Below are 20,756 nucleotides of genomic sequence, written 5' to 3'. Positions count from 1 at the left end.
GCTACTACGTCATGCCTTACCATTGATTTTCCAATGTTGATACACACTACAGCGTGTGACGTCGTGGTGTTTCGGATTGATTTTTTTTCTTTTTCTCTTTTTTCTTCTTCTTTTTTAATATCTTTTTTCTTGCGTTCTTCCATTTTTTTTCTTCTTATTCTATCCGGTTCCTTCTGGATCCCCATGTAAGTAGCTAAGTACTTATAGATACACAGTAACATAACTAAACGGAATGATTTCGATCAGCTTAAAGTAATCGTTAAGATACCTTAGGATCGTTTTTCAATTTTGATACGATACGACGCTTCGAAACTTGGACTTACCTTGATCGATGCGACCAGAATAAACGACTTCAAGGTTATAATTTAATCTCGTCGCGACTTTAATAACTCCTAATAGGACAAAATAGATATCGTACGGATTGTATAAACAAACAATATCTATATACATTGGATTTACTTTTTTTATTACTATTATAGTCGAGAAAGAAATGTGAAGAAATCATCCAATTATTATCGAACTGGATTTCTTTTTCACGATAAATCAAGGTTATCTTACCAGCATCTTATGTAATAATGCGAATAATAATTCAATGGCATCGTTCTCTAAAAATGACATTCCGGTAATCAATATTCTCATAGGAATTCGCATCTACTTGCAAGATTCTAACATTCAATAATATAACAGTTGTAGGAAAGACGAGACGTTAATCGCGATACGAATTACAGATTTCTACTGTTACCTACTAAAAAGTTGCGACGGTAAACTTGTCTCGAATTTTTATTGAATTAATATTTTTTGTTTAAAAAACATTGATAATAAATCTTAAGTAATTTATTTTATTCGATAGTGCATTAAAAATCGTAAAATATAACCGTTCGATTGAAAATTATTGATAACTTATCGACTCAGTAAAATGATAGATACAATATTTTTTAAACGTGTTACCATCTATCGTTAAAGTAGATTTCTATGTAGCATATACATTTGAAATGTTATAATTACAAATTTTTTTGACTTTTTCTCCTTTACAAATTTAAATAATAATTTAAATACGATGTGAAATGAAAAAACAACGCGTAATTATTTTGTTATAATTAATTCTTTTTGTAAACATAACAAATATACACGTATATTGGTGATTACAATGCGTACACTGAAAATAGAATCAATATTTCGATCTCAAAATATATCCACTTTCGAGCAACGAAAGATTTTTTAGATGTGTGTTGCAAATATTTATTAAAAAAATATAACTATTGAAATAGACTCTAAACATTCCCAGTCACTTTACTATTTATGTATTATAATGGCAATAGTGTGTTTTGTACGCTTAATTGATAATTAAAATATTCCAGTCTTACATAGTCCTGCTATAGTAAGACAAGTATTTCGAATATTATTACTAACATAAGTAAAACAATTTGTTGCGTACATATAAACGTTAATATAAATACATATGTGCATCGTTTTGTATACACGTATATGCCTGCATATAAATAACAATCAATAATATTTACAAGGAATGTATGATTGAGAATACTTTTAAACTTATTTTGTTAACAAAAATTTGCACATACCTAAATAATTCTTTTTCTGATTTCAATAGCATAAATAATCATATTAAAAATAATACGAATATGTTATGTAAAGTGTTTGTAAAATGATTGTATGCATTAATATAGTAATCAAGATATAGACATGCAGAATAAAATTGGCAGCTTATACAAATTAACGATAAACCTATACTATTGTGTGCGATATAACGGATGGATAATAGTTCCCAAGTTAAGTTAATATCAAAAAAAAATAAATATTTCATTGAGTTGGTTTCTCAGCTGGTACTGGAATACCAAAATAGATCCTGAGTTGTTCAAGAAAGAGAAAGGTGAGAACTGTTTGAGGAGCTAATCGTATGAATGCTGGTACATAGCCCTATAATAATTTTTTATCAATACGTAATAACATTAAATATTAAATAGATAATATTATTACCTTTTTCTGATGCCAGTTTTATATCTAGACTTACCTTAAAAAAAGCCAGTGGTCCAAGTTTGGCAGTATATAAAAAGAGATCTGCAAAATTCTATGAGATAAAGAAGAAAAAAATTATTAAAAATATTAATCATCAATACTGATACTAAAACCATATAAAATATTAATATAAAGATCGACCTTGAATTCTCCGATCTTGGCATTCATTGCACGCGTTTTTAAGACATCCAGTGGTTGTGTTAATGTTGTAGCTACAGCACCCTTATGTAACAAAAATAACTAATAAATCGTAGAAGTAAATAACATATGGATTATGAAATGAAAATAAAAAAATTAGATCTTACTGCGCATACGCTTGAAATTATGTGGGTGGTAGGATTATCTGTAAAGTAACCACTTGCTAATAAAATCATTTTAATCTGATCATAAAAGCTCAATTGTCCTATGGTCATTAGTATTGCTCTCCCAGTTGCAGTAGAACAACCACTAAATAGCTGTTTTACACCTTCTTCTTGAATCACTCGATTTAATCCATTTATAGCATGTTTGTAACTGTATAATAAAACAAAAAAAAAATCATTTAATTAATTTCTTATTTCTATCTGTGCTCCTCATGAATATCGTTATTATTAAATAAAGATTACATTTTTTCATTACTTACTTTCTTCTAAGATTTGGCGCTAACTTAATGTCATTTTGCATACGCACATTAATCAAATCTCCTGGAGTACCCACGATTCCACCAGCAGCACCTGCACATCCAGCCAAAAGCAGCTTTTGATAAAATGGCGTAGGATTCCCAGGTGTCTCTAATGCCTGTTTACCTATCTACATATTAAAAATAAAACATATAAAAAAATATATATATCATCTTCAAATAATAATTATTAGATACTCATGAACTTTTTCAAATAAATAAAAAAAAAAATGATGTGTACCTCATAAGCTCCAAATCTTGTCGTAGAATATGTAAGTTGACGAAGTAAAGATGCAGTAAGACCATTATATAAAGCCGAAATACCTTCCCTTTTTATTATTGTAATAGTAGAATGTATTGCAGATATTTTACCATCTTGTTGAGTTTGCATATGTACCTGTAGTTGTAACACTGTTTTATTTTTATTTTCCTTCTTATTGTATTTAAAATAATCTAAAATATTACCTTGAGCAAATCTAATGGATGTGTAACACATGCAGCACCAGCAGAAGCAAATCCGCCAAAATACCAGCGAGATAATTTGTTTATGTCTGTCATCTTGTCCTTTTTTTGAATTGTAACTATAAATAAGAAACACGCACATCAATATAAAAATTAATTTAAAAATAGGATTAAAATTAAATAATAAGTTTATAAAAAATTATATAAATTAACTTACACTTTCTTTTATTATATATAACATTTATATATTTTCCAATAAATTCATGATGTTTAATTTAATATAATTAAATAATAATTTGAGATGTGCATACATATGATGCTGAAAATATATAAGACACGATTAATTACAATAACAATTTGATGATAAACATAGTAAAAAAAATAAAAATAAATTTTTTATATGAAATAAAAATGCGCATGATCATCATGCAATGTGGATAATAAGATTTTTGAAAATATTTCATTCTTCAATAATTAAACAATTATATATATATATATATATATATATATATATATATATATATACACATTATATATATATACATACACACACATACACATATATATGATAGAAAAATAGATTTTTTAATAGAGTATTCCTAATAAATTCGATAAAAATTTACTCAACATGTCACTCCTTCAAGCATATGTATAATGAATAGGGTCATAAAAGTTATAGCTTTTATAAAATAGAAAGATAAGAAAGACGATAAAAGTAGATTGTCACAAAACACGTGATATAATATATGCGCGCTAGAAAAGTCACATATACATATAAACATATATATATAATCTATAATACACCAAATATATATATAAAACAAAAATATTTTACATCCAATAAAGAATATAAAAATTCCACAAAAATACGAACGCATACACATATCACACACAAAATAAATTAAGAGTATATATGTATTTTATATAATATAATACAAAGAGAAAATAAAAGAAGGAGAAAACTATGCTTACGATTGTTTTTGTCGGTAACGAAAATTACATGTCACTACGAGCGGATATCCCTGGAGGGGAACTGAACTTCAACTGCGTAATCTATCCGCGGTATTTGGCACAATTCTTATGGTCAAACTCCAGAGCTGCGTGGCTTATATATATTATATATATATATATATATATATATATATGTGTGTGTGTGTGTGTGTGTGTGTGTGTTGTGTTGTGTGTATGTGTAATGATAAGAAGCGCACGCATCAGCTGATGGTCAAAATGTGCGTAATACATATAAACATATATAGAAAGTGCGCGCGCTGGAACTTTACTTTGGCACATGTTACCCTGATTAACAAATTATTTTTAAAATGTGTATATTTGTCTGCATCAGTAATAATATAATTTAATAATATTGCAACGATTTTTATTTATTTTTATTTTGATGATAAGGATTTATATTTACATAAGACGCAATTTATTTCTACGTAATATTTAATAAAAATAAATACATACGTATTATAATTTACTTCGATAAGCTGCGAATATAATAATCTAATAAAATTAACGTTTTGTGACTTCTTTTATTTTATTTCTTTTTTTTTCTTTTTTTTATTAATTAAACAAGAAATTTATATATGTTCAACTGTTCTATATTATTCATATATTAGAAAAGAATACGAGATAAAAAGTAATGGCGCGAAATTATATTTTTTGATTGTAATATGCTTGTGGCGCCATCTGAGAGATGAAACAAGTGTCATTGTTAACGTTACGAGTTTTTCCGACAGAGTTATAATTTTCAATCATCTGATCTAACTTTTTTATTATTGTTCTTCATATAAAAATAATAATTTATATGATAATTCATTGTTTATATTAAATTATGCAAGTCAGATAAATTCATTTACAAAAATGAGTAATGTTTATATTCAAGAACCTCCCACGACAGGAAAGGTTAGCTAAAATTCTGTACCATTAAATAAATTAATTAAATGAACTCTTTCTTATAAATATTTATTTATTTTATCAGATTCTAATGAAAACATCTGTTGGAGACATAGAAATAGAATTATGGGCGAAGGAAACTCCAAAAGCTTGTAGAAATTTTATTCAATTATGTATGGAAAATTATTACGACAACACCATATTTCACAGAGTTGTTAAAGGATTTATAGTTCAAGGTGGAGATCCAACAGGTACAGGAGAAGGTGGTGAAAGTATATACGGTTCTCCCTTTAAGGTACAAAATAAAATTAATCATTGTTGACTTAGAACATCTATTAAATGAACAAATTTTAGGATGAGTTTCATACAAGGTTGCGATTTTGTCGGAGAGGTCTCCTTGCCATGGCTAATGCCGACAAGGATGATAATGGCTCACAATTTTTTTTCACATTTGCTGCTACACCAGAATTACAAAACAAACATACTATTTTTGGCAAAGTTATTGGAGAAACTTTGTACAACATGCTTAAACTTGAAGAAGCTCTTGTAGATGAAGTAATACAACTATATTTAATTGAAAAAATTATATAAAGATATTGAATAATAGAGAAATATTTAATTATCATTTTATTTTTTAGAATGATAGGCCTATTTATCCACAAAAAATATTGAAGACAGAAATTCTAAACAATCCATTTGTAGATATTTCACCACGAATAGAATCTAAAAAGAAAAGTGATGTGAAAGAAACTAAGAAAGAAAAAAAAGCAGGAGTAAAGTAAGCACCATAAAAATTTTTCATATTTTTTATAAAATACAATAATATTGATATTGTACTATAAATAAGGTGAAAGTAAATATATACTATAATGATTATTTTCACAGAAATTTTAAGTTATTATCTTTTGGGGAAGAAGCAGAAGAAGATGAAGAAGAATCTGCAATTTTGAATAAGCAATTAAATAATAAAGCAAAATCAGCACATGATCGTTTGTCTGATCCTAAATTAAGTTCACAACCTGTAATTGATAACACTGAACCACCAAATAAAAAATTAAAGGAATGTGATGATGTTGATTCTGAAAGTGATAATAATACATTCCAATCTTCTGAGACAATAGCTGCCATAGCAAAAGAAAAAACGTAAGTTAAAATTACATACTAAAAAAATTAACACAATTTAATATCATTTCATTTACTTTATTAATCTTATTTAATACTTATAGAGAAATAACTGAAAGAATCAAAAATAAATTGAAAGGAGGTAAAAAGACAAGTGATTCCAAAGAAACTGAACCTACTAAAGTAACTAATAATGATAATGTAGAAGAAGAGGAGGAATATTATTTTGGTAAAGAACGATATGAAGAACGTAAAAGAAAAATGTATGTATATATATATATATGTAACACATAATTACAAGTATTATTTTATAATATTATATATAAACTTACTATTTTATCTGCGATATCAGGAATGCAATTAAAAAAGAAATCCGTGACTTAAAACGTACTGTTCAGAACGAAAAAAAAGAAAAAGAAGCAGATAAAAAACTTGAGGATGATAAACAAGAACAGAAAAGAAAACAAAGCGAAATATTGAAAGATTATTTACAAACTCAAGAAGAATATAAAAAAGCTAAACAAAAAATACCTGCAAAGGGTAAAACACGAGAAGATTTTACACTAAATCTTCTAAATAAATTCAAGAATAAACTTCAGGATACTAAAGAGTGTACAAAGGGCAACGGAAATACAACAAAGGAAGAAGAATCTAAAGATGATGGAGATGACGAGTTGTGGATGGCACATATTTTGCGTTGCAAAGAAAAAGCTCCTGTACTTGCAAAAGATGCTAGTACAAAAGATGACGATTGGTTTGAAATTTATGATCCACGAAATCCACTGAATAAACGTCGAAGAGGAGAAACAACAAACGGCTCAAGAGATAGTAAAAAGGATAGATATTCACGTCGAAAATAAATATAAATATATATATATATTATTTTATTTATAAAATAACACTAACTATATATGTATATAATTATAAATTATATCTCCTTTTTTATCCTTTTATTTATATTTATTACAATTGTATTTTTACCAATTTGATCAAACGTTAGAACGCCGCATTGCGTCCTATACTTAGGAAACAACGCCACGTAGCGGTGAATTTGCGAACTTGGAAAAACACTGAATATTTCTAATGTAGAATATTAATAGATCGACTGCTTTTTTGATTTTACTTTAAAAGGATATATTCAGTATCTTCTAGTATTTTTTAGTATCAAAGAAATTTTCAGGATCTGAAAAATATTAGAAAAAAAAAAACTGGGCTACTATTAGGGAGAATTCATTGAACAGATCTGACAGCACTGTTTTCTAGTTCTCTTAGCTTAGACGATGACAAGCCATCATGGCACGCGGTCGGAGGTGTGTTTTAAGTCATTTAACAAATTTATCGTGATGATACAAACCATGCCTTCTTTATATTAACTCCTTTTTTAATTAAGTTTATAAGTTTCTCTGCTTAATTTTCTGTGTTTCATTGATTAAAAAAAAAATAAACGAAAGACAATGGTGAAATTAACAGAAGAAATGATTGTGGCACGTACACGAATGTCCGATTTTTCTGCCGTAAAGAAGCTCAATTGCTGGTATGCATTAAAAACATTTTTTTTTTTCTTAAATAGATCATCTTCATAAATAATTGAATATAAATTAACATATCAGTTTTCATTTTTTTGTATGATTGTGATCATTATACACAGTGATCTCATTCCCAACTGATTTCATATATTATAAATTTAAACTATTAAATATGTATTATTGTAAATAATAAAATAATAACTAGGCATTGTTTAAAACATTAAATAATTGAGTTATTTTATATTTATAGCCTATATTAAGAATATATACATTAACGTAGAAGTCACAAATTCCTGATTATTATAATAATACATCAATGATATTAATAGCATTCCAGGTCTGCTTCGTAGACTTATTTTCTATCATTTTATTTTAACATACTAACATTTCTATGAAAGAGAGACAGATCAAGAAATTTATTACTTTATATATTTTGTTAAGAAAAAATTTGTATTTATAATAAGACTATAATATAAATAAAACAGTATAGAGTTAATTACTTTTATTATAGGGGATCAGAATTAACAGATGTAAGCATTTTACGTGAGATGGAAAATGTGGAAGTATTGTCATTAAGGTAAGTTTTTTTATAAAATAATTTATATATGCATATTTATATTGTAACAATTCACATTGAATGATAATTTAAAATAATCAAGTTAGATACATTCAAAAAGACTAGAAATAATAACAAAATAAAATTTAGTAAGGGATATAATAGGGTTGGGTCACATGGAAAAAAAAAAAAAGAAATATAAAAATCGTAAAATCAAACGTAGTATTTTAATCGTTGAATTTGAAATTAAAAAATTCTGTTATTTAAAAAATGTTAAATTCGATATTAGACTAAGAAAAGTTAAATCGAAATTTCGAAAAGATATTTGTATCGATTCATAGAATTAGGTTAATTTTTGTAAATATCTACATGCAAATTCAAGGAACGCGGTGCAACTATTGACACGCGATCGCGGGACTTCATAAGAAATCGACGAAGTCGAAGAGTGAGATAATCCATTTACCGCAATAAAAGCCAATTTAAAAGAATTCTGATGTGTTATTGCAAATCTGTCCTTTCCTTTTTTTCTTTCCCATCAATCTTGAAACAAACGATTAGAATTATTAGAATTTAGATTAAATCAAGTATTATGTTATAATATATACATATAATACACTCAAGCTAATCTTTTTTTATAATATTTAGATTGTTTTAATAACTATTAATACAATCATAAAAAATATCTTTATTTGAAACTAACTTTTATATTGTATGAAGCAACAATGATTATCATCCAGTCCTACTATGGATACGTTTGATACACAACATGTATACAGTCATATACCACCCACACAATAAAACCTGTTCCACCCACATACTTACTAATTTTACATGCAACATCATAATGTAAATGTTAATCATACGTATTTGTGTTTACTAAAATTAATATGAATGTATAATGCATGCAAATTTTAAGTTTTTTTTTTTATATTTCTTCTACGAATTATTCATATTATTTTGCAATAAAGCTACATATCAAACTTTATGTATTTTTATTTGCAGTGTGAACAATATTGACACGCTTGCTGATTTTCAATACTGCCACAATTTGCGAGATCTATTTATTAGAAAAAATAATATTAAAGATCTGAATGAAGTTTGTTATCTTCAAGAATTACCCAATTTAAGGAATTTATGGCTCGGCGAAAATCCTTGTGCAGAAAAAGAAGGGTACATGTTTTATAAAATTATTTATGCATGCACCTTCCTGAACAATTACTGTTTTACAAATGTATCGTTATAATAATCTGATATGAATATTTAACAGATATCGATTGACTGTTCTTCGAGCTTTACCAAATTTGGAAAAGCTGGATGATAAAGTAGTAGCCCCAGAAGAAGTGCAAACTGCATTGTCAAGAGGCAGAGTACTTGTACATCCCCTTGATATGGATGCATCTCCACCACAATCAGAAATGAATAGTCCAGAGGTAAAAATAAAAACAGAACATATATATTTAGCATGATTCATTTCAATTATGAATTTTTGAGCTAAACTTCCTCATAACATATTAAATAAATCATAAAAGGTTCATTTGTGTTGAAGCTAATTATATATTTATCATAAATATAACGTTAAAAAATGTCACTAACAAGTTTTATGATGTTTGTTAACTCATTACAAATAAGGAAGTACCTGTTGAGTATATTGAAGAAACACGTGTGGAAAAACATAGGAGATATAGTTCATCCAGTGACCAGGTAAAATATTTCTAATTGATTTACATAGTTAGATTTTTCTCTAAAAATGCTTTTAACTTATTTATCTGAGAATTATAAAAAAACGAAACTAACATTCTTTTAGTATAGTATTGTTAACCATATACAAACGTGATATAATTTTTTTTCAGAGAAGTTACGATGAAATGCATCATACACAAGAGGAATATCATGATCCTGATAGAAGAAATGCAAATTGTAAAACATTACCTCATCATTATGCTCAAAGCAATCAGTACACATATGAGGTAAGTTTATAACTTATAAAAGATGTTAATTTATGATTAACTTAGTTAGAGAAATTAAAATAACATGTAGTTTATGTGTTCTGACTGTATCTTATATTTTTATTATTTGAATAATGTTAATGAACAGCTCCATAATGGGCAATCAAAAAGTCAAAATAAAGATGAGAACATGTGTACAGAATCACGCAATTACATTGAGACTGTGGCTACTAATACTATTGATATACCCAAGGTATTGTTATCGCAACTGCACATAATTTGCAAAATGCAATTATTCATCTAGACAAATTTGTAGTGTACATAACAATGCCAATTTGACTACACTATAGTCATATAGAACATTAAAGTCATAACATAAAACTTGATTATTTTATATCATTGTCTGATTATCTGAACATAGATTGGAAAGAAGAAAAAATGAAAATAATATCTGTTATTTAAGTGTATTACAGCTCAAAATTTAGAATGTACTAAATGAATTTGTTCAGATTTAATTCAGATAATCAACTATATTTACGCAAAGCATAAGATAATACACTTCATTAAATATCATATGCTTTTTAGTCAGAACATTATTCTTAAATTAAACTCTTATGTTAAATTAAAACTCTTATGTTATATTTGCATGTTTATGATCTATCATGCTATCCTATGAAATTGATTTATTCTCTGCTAAATAAAATATAAACTATAAAGAAAAATATTGCAGGATACTGATGATCAACCAGCAGTTTCAAGACATAATGGAGATTATGACGAGAGACGAGTGTATTCTGAATATGTTAATAATGATGCATCCCAACGTTCATATACATCACCTTCGCCACGTACTCAATATGGTGTTAAGTATGAAACGCAAGAAGATAATCGCTTTGAGAGGAATAATTATGAATACGACGATAAGAGACAGATAGAATGCGATGAACCATTACCTCAACCATCATCTCAACATAGACGAATGCCTACTCATCATCCTACTGAAAGGGTCAGAATTAAAAACTAATATGTATATATAAAAAGAATTTTTTTTCTCAATTTAATTTATTGTCTGATTTATAATCTGACTTAAAATAGGAAGATACAAGTCAAGTGCCTGGTTGGGTAAGACATTCCGATAAGGAGAAATGCAGACCACAATTTCACTATCATAGGCGGCCAGTTACAAGGGTATGTAATGTGTAAAATTATAAATCTTTCAACTTATAATACTCCTCTTACAAATACAAACTATAATTGTCTTTATCATTTAGAACTCAAATATACTCTCTGCCGTATTATGCCTAGTCAAAGAATTGGACTATCCTAGTTTGGAAGTAGTAGAAATGGCAGTTAGAAATCGAATGGATGAATTAGAAGAATGATGTTTCTGACGCCGTCCCCAAAATCTTCAGGGGGCGGTTGCCTTTTCTCGTGTTGGCAGTATTTCCTCTATTCCAAGTCCAGAATTTTCTGACTCACTTGACTCTAACCAGTGCATCGATAATGATATGAATTTTAACATCGAACATCGTACATGCAATCATTATGGCATAGATGAATCTAGTGAAAAATCACAAATGCAGAGAAATGGATCTACCGAAAACTGTAATTTAAATCGAAATACAAAAACTTTCATTACCGATTCAAATCTTAGGTATATTAAGAATAATCCACATACATACAAACTTCGGGACTCTGGATCAGATAACTTGACAACAATTAACAGTGAACCAAAAAGATCAAACGATGTTAGAAGAGTAGCAAGCAGTGACAGTATCCCCCGTGGTAACAATAGTGGTGTATATTTCAATCAAGGAAGCAAAGATCCAAACCAAGATTGTATAAGACGATCAAAAAGTCCTGATGTTAGAAACACGATAATGCCACTTCGTTACATTCAATCATCAAAAGGAACTTGGACGTACAACTTGTAAGTGAAATAATAGAGTAGATTGTTTCTTTCTGTCTATGATAACAAAAAATGTTTTCAGAGACAGGTCATACAATTAATGAAGATAAGAATAAAAGGGTACTTAATTAACTATTACTTCTAAATTACAAAGTAAATCATTGTAATGTGTGCAGAATGGTACATTATATGTTCCCTTTATAAGTTAAGGAAACATTGTTCCAGAACAACAGTATTTATTGTACTTATCAAATGTTTATTATTATAAATTATGAAATAGACAAATTTTTCCAAAAATATCAATTAATCATGCTTTGGATTAGAAAATTTAAGTTTACATATAAAGTTTGTCATAATTTTGTTATCACTGTAGCAAGATTAATTAAATAGGTTCCATATTATTGTCATAAATATACTATCAAAAAAAATGCCAATAGAATAGAATATCTTCATAAAATACAAATATCAATATTAATCATAGAGTAAAGAAAAATTTTGTTCTGAAAATGATGTTTCCCTAGATTCAAAAGCATAAAAGGTGCAGCTTATACATGTGATAGTTAAAAAGTTAGCAAATGCAACAAATTCAAGATTTTGTATAAAATGTTAAGATTCTCCATGCATGTGTGCAATATATTATATATATATATATATATATATATATATATATATATACATATACATATATAAAGACCTGGTAAAGATAATTATTGGCAAAAAAGTTAAATGTCTATATTTGCAATGCCTAACTGTAGAAAAGCTTCCATATATATATTCTCTATTTTAATATGTATAAAAATCGTTTAGTATAAAAAATTAATCATAGTAAAGATTATAAATATAAAAAATCGTAATATTATGAACAGATGATTCAGTGCTTATTAATAATTCGATAAATATATTAAAAAATAGATTTATGGATCATGTAAAAAGAACTACTTAAGAATTATAGTAAAGTGATATAAAAAATTCCAAGACAAAGTAAAGAATATATTGGTGTTTAAAAAAAAGACGCATTAGACATAATTAACTATAGACTGATATGCAGAGAAGGTATAAATTTTAGAAAAACTAATTTATATTGTATATTATTTAATTAAAAAATTAAAAACTAATCTTTCTATATAACCAAAAGAAATTTCAATACGTAACAAGAAATTAATTATTTATGATATACATAAATAGTTCTATAAGAAATTTTTTAAATGTAATGTAATATTTTTCCTTACTCCCAGCCGTCCAGCTTCTATCATTAAATAATTTAAATTCATCATTATTAATAATATTTACGAAATTACGATTATTATTGTTGTTGTTATCATAATTATAATTATAACAAGTAATGTTGCTATTGTATTAGCATTATCATTTTAACTTCTGCTTTAAAGTCTGTGTCATTGTTTCATAATTTTTGTATGATGTAATGATCAAAATAAGATTGTATTATATTACACAAAGATTTCATGTAAATGAATTATTTAATCTTGTTACATAATGTCAATCTTAAAATTGTAAATCTTATGAGACTTTGTTTTTGTTATACAATAAGGAAACTTCTGAAAAAACATTTTGACGATTAATGATATTTTCTTAATTAATTAACATTTTTAAGTATTATTATAAGATATATATATTTAATATTTCCAGTTTTATATTGCATCAAAGAAAAAAAATTATTACTATATATATTACAGCAATAATTTATAAGATCAAATGTGAAATTATTTCAATTCATACATAAACCTATATTCATGTATGCTTTTAGGCATCTAAATTGCACCAGAGTGCAAATTGATGGCTTTGAGATAAAATAATTCAAAATATATTAATAAAAAAAAATGTTTTAGACAAAACTTATATAATTTTTAAATCCATATAAAATTATACAAGTTTTAATATTAATAGAATCAATGTAAAAGTGATATTGAACACGAATTACTGTTTTTTTTTTTTTTATTGATCATTCAATAGTTAATTGATAATAACAAGTACTTAAAAAACATCAAATTATATAATCATAATATACAATACATTTATTCTTTCACTATTTATAAATTCATCAAGCCTAAAATCATTAGAAGACTAATACTTTTGTACATTATAATTAGGGAAAAAATTTTATATTAAAAGTTTCAGTTGGTTTTAATAAATATTCCAAGCGCAAACTTGCCTAGTTTAACTAACTTAACTACTATCCTTAACCTAAATGAATATGTAAGAACATTTTCAAATAATATAATACTTAATCTTTATTCGTATACTATTGTTGTGTTGTTTTAAATGAGTTAAAAAATTTATAGAATTTGAAAGATTTAATTCCATTTGTATACACAAGAAATAAAAATTATATGTTTTTGTCTGAAACATTTTTCTATAAGTGAAAAAAATCTGTAAAATAATCCAAAACAAAATATATATTCTATGTTTATATGTTTATATAATGTATGATATAACTATATTAATGTTATATAGAAATCACAATATCTTATTTATTAGAGAAGAATTAAATGAATTAATTTGTTGTTATAAAAATGCAAATTATTAACATTGTAAATGAAAAAGTATCATATTTAAGTTAATAAGATTTATATTTGGAATATAAAATAATATATACAAATTTCTTAAATTTTTAAAAAATATACTCTTATTCAAACATTTGCATTCTTTTACAAAACATACTTTATTGTCCACTTTTTCCTTTTAGCCTTAATATGTTATTACAAAATTATCGTAATATAACAAAATGAAAACAAACTTATAGTAATTTTATGTAAATAAAAACTTGTATTAATATTATATTTACCTATTTCGAGGTATGTAGTATATAATCTCTTGTAGAGGTAGATCTCTTATGCCTCTTGATGCTGTAATTATGAAATAATAATGTAAAATTAACGTATATTAATTAAGGCTGTTCAAATATACAGCGAACAACCGCCAGTTCAAAATTAAAATCGAAAAGAAAATAAATTAAAATTATTTTATATTTAACGAGTGTTCCGAGCTATGTAATGTTTAATCGAATTTACTATTGTTTAAATATTAGCTTATTTAACTCCGCGTACTTTTATTTTGTTTAAATAAATCTAAAATTACCGAAAGTATTAAGTTTTGAAGTTGTTTCCTTCGGGAAGAGAGAGCTTCGACGTTCACTCATCGGAATACAAAGGAAGACTGATCCAGTAATAATCAAAGTCAGTCGAAAGTTTGTTTTTGTTGACATAACACTTAACCAAAAACCGCGAAATCAAAATTTTTAAATATTAAAATTTTAACAATATTCGAGAATTTATGTGAAAATAAGGAATACGAGCTTTTTTTTTTTACCACAAATTTCGAAGAGCGCCACAATGCAAATTTTTTTTTTTTTCGTAAAAAATGTGAAAAACAGTCATTTACATGAAAAACAGCCAACAATGAGAACAGACGTAATTTTTGACCCATTTTGATGAATGAAGTCTCATTTTAAAAACAAAGATTTAATTTAGGATTCTACTTTTTTAATATTTTCGAAAGTTTTTTACTTATCCATAAATTATTTAAAAAAAAACCATTTTTTAACAGGATTTTTTTCAATGATTTCAAAATAAAACTTTTTCCAAATTTGAGAGAAGTGATGAAGAGCCTTATAATAGCACTTTTCAAATAAGATTTTAATATTAGTGCGCCATCGCTGCGCACAATTCAAACGGCTTTAAAATGGCGTACGTCTAATAACGTTTACTTTTTTATCACTGTGCAGAAAAATTGGCCAATCATATCTTTATAATGAAAAAAAATATTAAACTGTGTATAATGCATTTTTATTATCAAGTATTTAATATTAAAGATATATAAACGTGTGGTTTTTTAATTTATTATTTATTTGTGACGTTGGTAATTGCAACGGATTTGATGAATTGGAATTTTATTTTCATAACCTCTTCGAAGAAAAGTTAACTTTTATTATCAAATTTTATCAACTGTTTTAAATTGTGAGGAATATTGTGAATATATATATCAATACTCAAAATGACTACATCTTATACACTAGGAAGTGATATCGTACATTTAAATGTAGGAGGAACTAGGTATGTTATATATGTTTTATTATATTACATATGTATTTTTAATGATCTAATAAAAATTAAATATTATTTATTACAGGTTTTCTACGTCTCAACAAACTTTGACGTGGATACCTGATTCTTTTTTTACAGCTTTATTGAGTAATCGAATTGCAAGTCATCAAGATTTAGATGGTGCATTATTTATTGATAGAGATCCACGAATGTTTTCTATAATTTTAAATTATTTACGTACAAAGGATATTAATTTAAAAAATGTTGATATTCGTTCTTTAAGACACGAAGCAGAATATTATGGTATTACACCATTGGTAAAGCGATTAATGTTATGCGAAGATTTAACTCAATCTTCTTGTGGTGATGTGCTTTTCTCTGGTTATTTACCACCACCTGGTTAATATTCTTAAACAATCTGTTTTATAAATTAAACAAATATTATTCATTAAATTTTTAATGTTTCTTTCTTTAAGGTATTCCATTACAAGAGTTAGCAACAGTTCCTCCAAATGTCAGTGATGTCTCTGTTCATGGTAGAGCTGTGACAACAACTTCAACACCTAGGACAGATACACCCACTACTTCACAATCGGCAGTATCTTCTTCATGTCCTTGTACTCAAAATACAAATGGTAATTATAGATATATGCTATTGTTTAATTACTATTGTTTCAATTTAACTAGCATTAAATTAGATTATATATATCTTTAGGACAACAAAATCATAAGAGACCAATAACTTCTCATGTACGCAATTCATCATTAGACTATAGACTTTCTCAACGTGGTTTACCTCATTCACGAACTCCATCTTTAGATCTGAGACATATTCGAAATAATTCGGCAGATTTAAATAAATTGTACAAAAATGATGTTGGTGTTATATTTGGACCTCAACAGGGTAAGAATATATCAATAAGAAATTATATTACATATATGTGATAGGTATTATATTACTGAATATTTTAGTTTCAGCTTGGGTAAATCCTTTAAGAGTGCAAATTATAAAAGCACATCATAATTGGATAGTTGTTGCTTATGCACATTTTATAACATGTTATCGTTTAAAAGATTCATCTGGATGGCAACATGCATTTACAAGTCCACACATTGAATCTATAATCGAACGAGTAGCAATAAATGCAAAGATAGGTAGTGGAGTAGACGGTAAAATGGTAGCTATTTCTTATGGAAATCAAGTGAGATTATGGAGCGTTTCCGAATATGGCATTAAAACAAATATTGGTACTTTTAATTTGAATGTCCGTGTGGAATATTTATTTTTTATTGGTAGTCAATTGGTTGCTCTTTCACCAACTGGAAAGATCGGCGTGTGGCATGCAATGACACATCATTGGCAAATTCAAGATGTGGAACCTATTTTGTCATTTGACACTGCTGGCACGTTTCTTCTTCTTGGTTGTAACAATGGTTCTATTTATTATATTGGTAAATACAGAAGAAATGTTTTAAGTATTTTAATATTATAAAGTTTCTTACAATAGCAACATGATTTTTTGCTTATGTTACAGACATGCAAAAATTTCCTCTTAGAATGAAAGATAACGATCTTCTCGTAAGTGAATTATATCGTGATCCAAGTTATGATCCTATTACAGCCATATCAGTCTATCTAACACCAAAAACAAGTGAGTTAGAGCATTTAAAATTTTGATATATATTTAATAATAGTAATAGTTTAAGAGTGAATTCATTGATTAGCACATACATCAAATGAAATTTTATTATGTTTTAACATTAAAATTTTGGTGTGGTATTATTATATGTATCTAATATGAAATTTTTAATAGTCTCATGCCTTACAATATATATTATCAATCCTATAACTAACAATAAAGTTAATATGCATATACAAAGGTTTTATGTATGTGTATGCTTATGCTTATAATGAGAAAAGCAATAACTTTTCCTTCCACTTTTTACAATATTTATCAAGGCCCTTTTATCAAGCCATACAAATATACACATGGTTTGCAAATATTAATATGAGTTTATTATTACATGCTTTGCCTCATGATTTCGTACAACTGGATAATTAGCACAAGGCAAGTATGGGTCATTATAATTTAGTATTTGTTTTCAATTCTACATATAATCCAAGTACCATTTTTTAACATTCATTATTTTATCATACATAAAAAACGTTTGAATAAATGAAAAACATACTCTTCCTCTCCAGATTTAATAAAATCACAGATACACTAAATAGAGAAATGCACAGCTTTGTATAACTATGAAAATTACTATTTGTTTCATATAGATATATTTGTTTCATTTTTTATTATATTACTCTATAATTGTAATGAAAATAATTATTATTTGATAATTCTAATTTTATTTATTAAATATAGCATAAGATCAATTTTAAATAAATAGCTTTATCAAATATGTGTGCATGTTATACACACGTTCATATAGATATATCAACTTACATTTAATGCAACATTAATGCAACTATATTTATTTTTTTTTTTATATATACATATATGTTATCTTCATATTAATCACCTATAACCCTGCTATCCTTATGCATCCAGTTGTACCAATATTGTTACCAATTATTATCTTGATCATTAAATTTTCTTCTTCAATCATTATTTACAAAATAAATATATTCTATTTCATTTAAGATTCTTTCATTATATGTTTCATATTTACTATCTGAGAGGAGGAGGGAAAATAATAAAATGCTTATTGCCAACTGCATATTAATTTTATTACATATTGTATCTAACTCATTAATATTTAACATGTATATACCACTTTCGTATTTATTTGTTTGTAATTTTGTGCAGTAATTTTTATTCTGTTCTAAAATCAAAATCATTTGAAAATTTATACTTCAAATTTATAATTCAAAATGTTTAAATTATAGTATGTATCTTTATTATATTTTTTATTTGTTATAGGTCTCTGTGGAAATTGGATTGAAATTGCATATGGTACAGAATCTGGTAGTGTCAGAGTCATTGTCCAACATCCTGAAACTGTTGGGCATGGACCACAATTATTTCAAACATTTACTGTTCATCAAAGTAGTGTAACAAAAGTATGAAAATTTTCTAAGTATTAACTAATATAAAATTTCAACAAATAAAATAGAAGTTTAAAAGTTTAATAAAAATTATCTATTACTTTTAGGTAACATTATCAGAAAAATATTTAGTGTCTGTTTGTTCTGAATACAATCATGTAAGGACTTGGACTGTAACAAGATTCCGTGGTATGATTTCTACACAACCTGGATCAACACCTGAAGCAAGTTTTAAAATAGTATCTCTAGAAGCTGTTGAACCCTGTGTTAGTTATTATGCTGGAAATGATTTTGGTATGTTCTATTTATTACATCAAATTTACTTTATATAGAATATTTATTTTATTTTCAATTTATAGGTCCATTTGGTGAGCAAGATGATGAACAAGTGTTTGTTCAAAAAGTTGTACCTGAAACCGATCAATTGTTCGTACGTTTAGCATCAAATGGGAAAAGAGTTTGTGTAATACAATCAGTTGATTGTAGTATCATTAGTTCCTTCTATGTTCACGAATGCGAAGGATCTAGTCGAATGGGCTCCAGGCCTAGACGTTTTATATTTACCGGACATTCTAATGGCACTATTCAAATGTGGGATTTAACAACAGCTTTGGATCCATCCTTTCATCAAGATAAAGGTATTTATATTTACATATTTGTTCATGACATATTAATAAAATATTGAGATATATGACATTGATGCTTTTATTATATAATAGTATCAGATGTGTCTGGTGGACCAACGCCAGAAGAACTTTGGAAATTGTTAGATCAATGTGATCTAAGTAATAGTCATTGCTCTACACCATGTATTAGTCCATGTCCATCACTCGCAGGCGTAGGTGCACGAATTAAAACAAGTAATGTTTTATTTCTTAATCAATCACATAACTCTGAGGCAGTAGCTGGATCTAGCCAACAACAATAGGTTTTATAAAAAGAAAATTTTTTATCATTATATTAAGTTACTTAATTTCTATGACTTTTTCTATTTTACATATTTTAGCAAATGAATGAGCATTTATATATATATATATATATATATATATATATATATATATATGTATTTATTATTTATAGTTGTGAAAGTTAAGTAATTATAGCTATAGTTCCTATTTCAAAGCCATTGGCTGATAACTCTCTGTTTATTGTACAGTATAATGTGCAGAACTGATTATGTTTTAAGAAAAAGAAATTGTTTTGCATTTTCATGGAATTTCAAAACTTACTCTACAACAAAAATAAGATTGTTGACAAATATCTGTAATACTCAATGATGGAAATAAAATAAATGTTGCTGTCTTCTTATTGTTAGTTCTAATTATAATATAATTCAGCAATAAATGTGATAAAAATAAATATTACGATTATATATTAGATAAAGATACAAAAACATTTCGACTTGTAAAGTTTAAATGTAAGAAGCTTAAATAAATGAGTTAACGTTTTTCTCTTAATGTAATTTTTATTATTATTATTTCATAAAAGCTGATATATATTTGTCATACTTTGTGATGATGAAAAAAGT

The 20,756-nt window shown here is 26.5% G+C and overlaps 4 protein-coding genes across 11 annotated transcripts; 3 read left to right on the top strand and 1 right to left on the bottom strand.

Moving 5' to 3' along the window:
• Positions 1–1,083: 1,083 nt before the first annotated feature.
• Positions 1,084–4,276, bottom strand: LOC127071862 (mitochondrial dicarboxylate carrier). Of its 3 annotated transcripts, none has more exons than XM_051011628.1 (9): positions 4,127–4,276; positions 3,372–3,473; positions 3,158–3,273; positions 2,934–3,089; positions 2,657–2,823; positions 2,340–2,547; positions 2,176–2,256; positions 2,030–2,086; positions 1,084–1,935 (listed from the first exon to the last, which is right to left on the bottom strand). In XM_051011628.1, the coding sequence occupies exons 3-9, from the start codon at positions 3,248–3,250 to the stop codon at positions 1,819–1,821; spliced, it is 879 nt and encodes a 292-aa protein (XP_050867585.1). In that variant the 5' UTR covers positions 3,251–3,273; positions 3,372–3,473; positions 4,127–4,276; the 3' UTR covers positions 1,084–1,818. The 3 variants fall into 3 exon arrangements, with proteins under 3 accessions (XP_050867585.1, XP_050867584.1, XP_050867586.1); XM_051011627.1 differs by having other exon boundaries at positions 3,158–3,256; XM_051011629.1 differs by lacking the exon at positions 3,372–3,473 and having other exon boundaries at positions 4,127–4,271.
• Positions 4,277–4,809: 533 nt separating this feature from the next.
• On the top strand, positions 4,810–7,117 carry LOC127071860 (spliceosome-associated protein CWC27 homolog). The gene is made up of 7 exons (XM_051011622.1): positions 4,810–5,059; positions 5,136–5,345; positions 5,405–5,605; positions 5,689–5,828; positions 5,936–6,193; positions 6,277–6,435; positions 6,525–7,117. Exons 1-7 carry the CDS (start codon positions 5,018–5,020, stop codon positions 7,030–7,032), a joined length of 1,518 nt encoding a protein of 505 aa, XP_050867579.1. The 5' UTR covers positions 4,810–5,017; the 3' UTR covers positions 7,033–7,117.
• A 133-nt stretch (positions 7,118–7,250) lies between these two features.
• Positions 7,251–14,762, top strand: LOC127071861 (dynein axonemal assembly factor 11). Of its 5 annotated transcripts, XR_007785260.1 has the most exons (11): positions 7,251–7,706; positions 8,210–8,275; positions 9,257–9,424; positions 9,522–9,684; positions 9,884–9,955; positions 10,105–10,221; positions 10,349–10,453; positions 10,931–11,206; positions 11,296–11,388; positions 11,472–12,130; positions 12,192–14,762. XR_007785260.1 is itself a non-coding variant. In XM_051011623.1 (10 exons), exons 1-10 carry the CDS (start codon positions 7,627–7,629, stop codon positions 11,580–11,582), a joined length of 1,251 nt encoding a protein of 416 aa, XP_050867580.1. In that variant the 5' UTR covers positions 7,251–7,626; the 3' UTR covers positions 11,583–14,762. The 5 variants fall into 5 exon arrangements, 4 of the variants coding, with proteins under 4 accessions (XP_050867580.1, XP_050867581.1, XP_050867582.1 ...); XM_051011623.1 differs by having other exon boundaries at positions 11,472–14,762; XM_051011624.1 differs by lacking the exon at positions 9,884–9,955 and having other exon boundaries at positions 11,472–14,762.
• A 1,026-nt stretch (positions 14,763–15,788) lies between these two features.
• Positions 15,789–20,690, top strand: LOC127071859 (BTB/POZ domain-containing protein KCTD3). 2 transcript variants are annotated; one of them, XM_051011621.1, is made up of 10 exons: positions 15,789–16,179; positions 16,256–16,569; positions 16,647–16,805; positions 16,886–17,074; positions 17,143–17,622; positions 17,706–17,822; positions 19,104–19,243; positions 19,336–19,522; positions 19,588–19,866; positions 19,954–20,690. In XM_051011621.1, exons 1-10 carry the CDS (start codon positions 16,121–16,123, stop codon positions 20,154–20,156), a joined length of 2,127 nt encoding a protein of 708 aa, XP_050867578.1. In that variant the 5' UTR covers positions 15,789–16,120; the 3' UTR covers positions 20,157–20,690. The 2 variants fall into 2 exon arrangements, with proteins under 2 accessions (XP_050867578.1, XP_050867576.1); XM_051011619.1 differs by having other exon boundaries at positions 15,790–16,179; positions 19,948–20,690.
• The last annotated feature ends 66 nt before the right edge of the window (positions 20,691–20,756 follow it).

Source organism: Vespula vulgaris, chromosome 23 (genome assembly GCF_905475345.1).
Source record: "Vespula vulgaris chromosome 23, iyVesVulg1.1, whole genome shotgun sequence".
Classification (NCBI taxonomy): Eukaryota; Metazoa; Arthropoda; class Insecta; order Hymenoptera; family Vespidae; genus Vespula; species Vespula vulgaris.
Note: the sequence above shows the minus strand (reverse complement) of the source record. Positions and strands in the feature narration are given on the sequence as shown.